The sequence below is a fragment of the Penaeus vannamei genome, chromosome 40 (assembly GCF_042767895.1).
Source record: "Penaeus vannamei isolate JL-2024 chromosome 40, ASM4276789v1, whole genome shotgun sequence".
Lineage (NCBI taxonomy): Eukaryota > Metazoa > Arthropoda > Malacostraca > Decapoda > Penaeidae > Penaeus > Penaeus vannamei.
Window position 1 is genome coordinate 17756336 of NC_091588.1, and position 7500 is coordinate 17763835.

The window sequence follows — 7500 nt, forward strand, 5'->3', positions numbered from 1 at the left end:
GGTTTTAAAGGTGGGGCCGGGGGAGAGAAAGGGAGGTCCTTCAGCTCCAGTTAATAGCAGACAGAGACAGGTTTCAGGCAAACCTATGTCGGGCAAGTCCTCACCACCACCACCTGGTTCATCACGGAATCTTCCTTCCCCGCAGAAGATGAATGTCCCAGGTAGAAGAGGCTCAGCTAGTCCTTCTAATAAGTATCCTTCTTCGTCTCACCATATGTCACCGCATCATTTACAGAGAAGGGGATCCAGAAGTCCCCCCAGTCATCGACCCTGGACCCCCCCAAGCAGCAGGGGCCGTAGTCCCTTTCACAAACAGAAAGGCAGAACTCCATCACCAAGGTCCAAAAGCATGAGAAGTCCCCCACCCAGAGATGATACAAGAGTCTTGTCCCCTAGGTTAAGATCCAAGAGCCCTTCTGGACGTAGGCATTCGAGAAGCCCTCCATCCTGGAGCAGGACACGTAGTCCTCCACATGCTGGTACTTCAAAGAGTCCAATTCATCGTTTAAGAAGTCCCTTTTCCAGGAGAAGTTCTAGAAGTCCACTTCCAAGGCATCTTTCAAGAAGTCCTCAGAGAATACCAAAAAGTCCACTGCAGCGTGGGAGATCCAGAAGCCCAATTCTGAGAGGGAGATCTAGAAGTCCTGGGCCTCATAGAATATCAAGGAGTCCAATAAGAAGGGGCTCAAGAAGTCCTCTAACGAGGAGGGGTTCGAGGAGTCCTTTGCCTAGGAGAGGGTCAAGAAGTCCATTGCTAAGGAGGAGCTCAAGGAGTCCTTTACCAAGAAGAAGTCCACTGCCTAGAAGAGGTTCGAGAAGTCCAGTGCCAAGAAGACTGTCAAGAAGTCCACTAAGTCATAGGGCCACAAGGAGCCCACCTCCTAGAAGAGGATCTAGGAGTCCTCTTCCTCTCAAAACTTCAAGGAGTCCACTTCCTAGGAGACTCTCAAGAAGCCCTCCTCCGCGGCGAATTTCAAGAAGCCCTCCACCTCGTAGAAGCTCTAGAAGTCCTCTTCCTCCTCACTTTTCTAGAACTTCTTTGAGTCGCCGATTATCCCGAAGTCCACACAAACAGCGTATGTCACGGAGCCCTCTTCCTCGAAGGCTTTCACACTCTCCACCACCAAGAAGGTTATCTCGCAGTCCACTTCCACGTAGAATTTCTAGAACTCCTCCAAGACGTGTGTCACGAAGTCCTCCACCTAGACGCTTTTCAAGGAGTCCAGTTCACAGAGGTTCAAGGACTCCACAACGTAGGATTTCACGGAGCCCGATTCACCCACAAGGTCCTCTTTCTAGGAGTCCTAGAAGAGGTTCCAGAAGTCCTCATTTATTAGGAAGAGGCAAAAATGTGTCTCCCCATCGAGGCACGAGAAGTCCTTCTCCCAGGAGACTCCAAAGAATGTCTCCTTCCCATAGGACTCACAGTCCTGGTCCACACAGAGTGCACAGATATTCCAGGAGTCCGAATAGGAAATACACTTCTCAATCTCCTCCATATAAAGGAGCTCCAAGCCCCTCCAGGAGAGGTTTGCCATTAATGAGAACTCATAGCAGGTCGCCAAGTCCTGGAGTAAAGGGGGATTGGAGGCTTACTGGAAGAAGGTCAAGAAGCCCAGGTTCATATAGAGTACCTCACAGTCCATATCACAGGAATGCAGGAAGTTCATCACCTCATGATAGGATGAGTAACTTAGCCTCACCTGTAAGGAATAGACCACCTCCAGGGGGACCTGATGCTGGACCGGCAAGAGGCCCCTACCATAGACAGAATTACCCGGATAGATTCCCTGGACAGGGATTGCCTTTATCAGAAAGGTCAGGAGAAATCTCACCACAGTACAGTAGTTATCCCATGGAAAGACCAGTACAACCTCCATTAAATGGTCAGCAGCACTTCATGAACTATCGTGAGCTTGGTCCTCCTCCTCAAGCAGGTCCCTCTTGGCCACATTCTGATAGGCGAGACCAACTTCCACCTCAGAGACTACTGCCAGAAAGTGGTTGGAATGACCAATACCAACAGCGAGATCATCTTCCATTTGCATCACACCCTGACCATGAGTTTCCTGCAAGCCGGGGACATCTTGAGATGATACACGGTCGACCAGCAGCTGGAATGATGGGGCCACATGGGCGAGGGCATGGATCACCTCCGCCACACCACTTAAGACCAGTCTCCCCTCAGTCTCATCTTGGCCGACCACCACATTTACCTGATCATCACGGAAGGTATGGCCATGACTTACCCCCAATGGATCTGAATGAACGCAGGAGGCAAATGTCACCAGGTCGGCAAGGTCACAGGCCAAGATCACGTTCCAAATCTCCTTTCTCAGGCAGACCTTATCCTTATCCCCCAGGTGAGAGAAGTGGGCCTTTATCACCAAGAGGACGAATGCCTCCCATGGCTCAAAACAGACGAGGCCCAAGAACTCCACCATTGCCATCTTCTAGAAAAATGTCTCCACGGCCAGGACCTCGAGAGGTAGTGAAATCTCCTAGAGGTGCACAAACTGGTTGGTCACAGGACAATAAAGGGCCAGCTCAGGGTAGAAGAACCAGTCCATCTCAGTCCTATCCACATGAACGGGGCCCTTATCATCGTGGTGGCACAGGCCCATCATCTGGGAGAAGAAATACCACAGGAAGCAGTCCTCCACCAGGTGCAAGAGATCAACCTAGAGGTCAGGATGATGAACACAAACCACAGTATCATGGAAGAAATCATTCACCATCTTATCAGAATGATAAGCAGTCTGAAAATGTTAGAGAGAGGATTGGTGCAGAGTCAGATGACAAAAAGCGTAGATTAGACTCTCCAAGAAGATCAGAGAACAGACAGAAATCTCCTTACAGAAACCGATCTCCAGGGCGATCACATCCTTTAAGGAGTAGCAGTCAGTCTGGACGTGGGAAAGGACGTGGAGCCAAAGGAGGTAGACATGCCAGTCCAGTTTCAGACCGTAACCGCAGGCAAGTTGGACGCAAGCGTGATAATCTACCAAGTAAACAACGTTCAAGAAGCCCCTCAGGACGTCAGAAGGCACCAGGTTCATCCTGGGACAAGAGAGAAGCCAAGAGCTCTGAAAGTTTTGGCAAAGAGGGGGTTGCATCAGCTCGAAATCAGTCACCAGAGAGACATGGTCGAAATGGAAGTCCTTGGTTGGAGCCAGTGACACCTGAGAAGCAAAGTCATGGAACACGAGAGCATTCCTTGACCCCTGGAGAAAATGCCAGTGAAGACCAGGAAAGGAAAGACCAATCTGCAAAAGCAAAGGCTGCAGAAGAAGACAAAGAAAAGCATCCAGTAGACCAGAAGAACCATCAGACTGAGCCATCTAACAAGAAACATGAATCTTTGACAAGGGTTGAAGGTAAACCATCAGTTGAACAAGAAAAATTAGAAGCTCGCCGAAAGAAATTTGAACAGAGTAAACCTGTTGTCCCTCAGGAGCCACGCAAGATCTTACTAAAATCCTCAGAGTCAGTGAAAACTACTGCCTTGGAAAATGCTGATAAGGAGAAAAAAGATGAAAAGCAGAAAGACGAACATGACGACAAGAAGAAGAAAAAGAAAAAGAAGAAGACAAAGGAAGAGGATGACGATGATGACGATGATGATGATGATGATGATGCATCAGTGAAAAATAAATCGAGCAAAAAGAAAAAAAAGGAAAAGAAGAAAAAGAAGAAGAGTAAGAAAAAGAAGAAGAAGCATAAACATTCAGATAATGATACTGAGGAAGAGGAGGAGAAAGATACAAGTAAAACCAGGAATGTAAAAGAAGGTAAGAGTAATTGTTATTGATAAGTGTTCTTTTGATTTGATGTATTCTCCTTTTCTACTTACATCCATACATATGCCCTAGGAAATACTTGATTCACACACATACACATAAAAAAGAATATAAAATTACATGTTTTACTCTCTTATTCAGGGAAAAAGGAAGACATTGACTCTTCAGACCTACGGCACATGCTGAAGAGGAAAATAGAGAGTACTGAGAGTGGGAGAGGCAACAGCAGCAGTGGCAAACAGGACATGGATGAAAAAGATGAGAAACGTGCAAGGAGAGACAAGCATGAAGACAGACCGAGGGTTTTGGTGAGGACCAAGAGCAGGCAGTCAGAGAGTACCAGGAAGAAGCATGGTAAGGAAGAACATTCTCTCAAGTTGAATGTACCTTTAATTCTCTTTTCTGAAGCTAGATTTACAATTTTTTATTTATTTATTTATTTATTTGTTTTTTTATATTTGTTCAGTAGTGTTGATACTGTTATTAGCTTATTTATTTGTATATTTTTTCTTTATCAAGCTTGCTTTTTATCAGTAAAATGTGCAATGTAAAGGTATATGTGAAATCAGGGGAATATTAGATATGAATTGTTAGGTACTTTGGTAAATAAATAGATAGTCAACCCTATCATGACGAGGCCAGAATTTTCTGTGATGTAATCATTGCACAACAGTTTAGTCTTTCTGCCAGGATTTGTCCTGGGTACAGCCAGCCTAGCTGCTGCTGGGTAATCACTGTCTACTGTTATTATTAGTTTATTTGTTTGTGCATAAATGGCTCCACAAGTGCAGGTGAGATAGGTAGGACTTAGTAAGGAAAAGGGTAAGCATGTGAAAAGTAGAACTGATAATGACTCCTTGTTGACTCAACATTTGCAGATTCATGTATGTGTAAAGACAGTTAATAAAAATGAAGAACTAGTAGACATGGAGTGTATTCTTACTATCGTGGCATCAATGGGTTTAGATGAAAAAGATGTTGGAATGCCTTTCATATATTCATCCTCCTGTATATCTTGTTGACTTTCATGACAGTGATAGCAAGAATTCATGCCATGCCAATTATAAGTCCTACCTATCACATGTTGACCCGTTTGCTTTATTGTTATTAGTATTTTAACCTTATCATGACTAGGCCAGAATTTTCTGTGATGTAATTACTATGCAACAATTTTTTCTTTCTGGTAGGATTTGTGCTGTGTACAGCAAGCCCACCTGCTTGCATACCAGAGCGAATCATGACATCTATACATGGTTACTTCATGTAGGCTGTAGCTGTACCCATCACTGAGGAGTTGATAACATTATGATATTAATACTATTGATAATAATACCATTAGAAAGAAAAACTTTTCCTGCAAAGTCAAGGAATGGGGAAATCAGGTGAGATCACTTCCACCTACTAATTGACTCCTTAGTAGCTGAGCACATGTGGAGCTATCTATCAGATTTCACAAAAAAAATACAGTGGACAGTACATAAACCCAAGGTGATTAGGTTAACCCACTAACGATGGGTGACCCACATATGAGACACCCAAAAAAATAAACATTGCATTACAGTGTGAAGCTGTATTGGGGCTCGCAGCTCCGCCCGCTGATTTTGTAGCCGCCCGGTATCTTTTATTTTCGGCTGCAAAATATACCAGCGTTAATGGGTTAACTTCTGAGAAACAATAAAGTGTGTAATTCTTGCAGATGGAAAGCCTCTTCTTGTGACAGTAGCATCTGGTGAAAATCGCCATGTCATGTCTGGCGATGTTGTAAACAAACGTGAGTATTTGCTGACAAATCATTGCTTTTGAACTTGGTATTTTTCAGTATTATTCAGCATAGTTATATATATGTTTTTTGGACTCAGGAAACATTAAATACTGCATTTGCTTCCAGAGTTAAGGATTTGAATTTAGTAAACTACAGAAAAGAAAGCATCCTTGTCAGAAAGGCAAACATTTTGTATGCCAGTTTTGAGACTAAGGATCTGTTGCTTGCCTCATCAGTACCTATTCCCTTTTGCCATACCACCTGCAGGAGATGAAGGGAAAGGCTCTCAGCGCTTGTCAGTCCACCTCCGTCTAGGCCCAGCAAAGACATCTTGGGAAGAGGGCAAGTCAGGCAGCGTCCAGGGCAGTGGGAGCAGTGGCGGAGGTGGTGGAGCTAGTGGTGGAGGTGGAGGTGGCGGTGGTGGAGGAGGCAGCGGCGGAGGGAGACACAAAAGACGCGACAAATCCAAAGGACGGCAGAGTGGAGGAGGAGGTGCAAGCAACAGAGTGAAGCTGAGGCGTTGATGTGCTCTTTCAGCCTGGATGCAGGTAACACAAACATCTCATTGCTGCTGCTGCTGCACTCACCCGTCTTGAAGTGTGGAGAGCTCAGTGAATTTGTCTGTGATACCAGGTTTTACTGTGAGGGTCTCATTATTTTTTTTATTATTATTATTTTCATTTTGAGAAAAATATGTTATTGGTATTATTGTTATTTGATATCATTATCAATTTAATGATATATTTTCTTCTTTTCATATTTTGTTCATCTTTTTCATAATTATTTTTAATTTTTGTATCAGAATTTTTAGATAGGCCCTTTAGCAAGGAAATTAAGATTAAATTTAGACCTGTTTGAAGACAGTCAGACCTATAGGAGTAAGTGGTACTTCCACAAAGTAGTCAAGTTAAGAAATTGGGTGTAAACACCCAGGACCTTCATGGTTCTATTCCAAACTGTGATATTTTATTAACATACATACCTTAGAGGGTATTGATATGATTCCAAAGCTAGTAGCAACAAATACAGAGTTTTATATGTAATGAGATTAGGTATAGTATACCCAGAAATAGGAATAGTCACTATATTGCATTTATGTATATGATATTTAATTTAGTGTTCTATTTTTATTATATGCAAGTTTGTAGTATATTCATTGTCTAATGTTTTATAAAAAGAATATTTTATTACAGACATCTTTTTTAATACTTTGATTTGCAGAAATATCAGATACCTTCCAGAATAAAGTTCTGGTTATATACCAAATATGGCTTCTGTTTGGTACATTATTCTTAGTTCAAGTATCAGTGAGTGAAACTCGGTCCACAAGCAAATGATAATTGAAGCTCAAAGTGCACCTGATACTTATCATAGTACCTGAAAACATGGATGAATGAAGTGAAATATTATTGCTCATCCTCTACACTTTTGTTTTATGGTAACTGGAAAAAAAAATTCAGTGGTTTGGAAAGATTTAGTGCTTCCTGAGAGGAAATTTTAGAACCTGTCTTCAGTGCAAGTGAATGTTTTTTTTTTTTTTTTTTTTTTTTTTTTTTCCCATCCAGGAAAGGTGGCGATATCATCATATTCATCAATAATAAATGCAGAGAAAATGCAGTTTCTATATGTTATTTGTAAAGATACAAGTTATCTTTGTGACATTTCAAAAGTTTTGAAATATGTTTATTTCATGCAGGACTGATAACCCTGTTGGCTAAGATGTATAAATTTAGATAAAGGAGGATGCAAAAAGTTGTGTTTGCTGATATATCTTATAATGAAAGAAAGTATTTTACTCTGCATCTTTTGAAGCATTTCCTACTACAATTATTCTTTTGTAGTAACTTGTACATTTATGTATTGGTGCTGTTCCCAAAGAATGCTTTTACCTCTTTTGTAACAGGTCATTTTGACAGAGATATTAATCTTCCACATATA

At 42.3% G+C, this 7500-nt stretch overlaps 1 protein-coding gene across 1 annotated transcript in view; it reads left to right on the forward strand.

Moving 5' to 3' along the window:
* Nucleotides 1–19: 19 nt before the first annotated feature.
* LOC113818586 (serine/arginine repetitive matrix protein 2) overlaps nucleotides 20–7500 on the forward strand; it is a gene marked incomplete at its 5' end in the record, with an annotated part of 19885 nt that continues 12404 nt past the window's right edge. The window contains 4 exon segments of the mRNA XM_070117516.1: nucleotides 20–3791; nucleotides 3942–4154; nucleotides 5497–5571; nucleotides 5830–6110. Coding sequence (XP_069973617.1) covers nucleotides 20–3791; nucleotides 3942–4154; nucleotides 5497–5571; nucleotides 5830–6086 — 4317 coding nt within the window.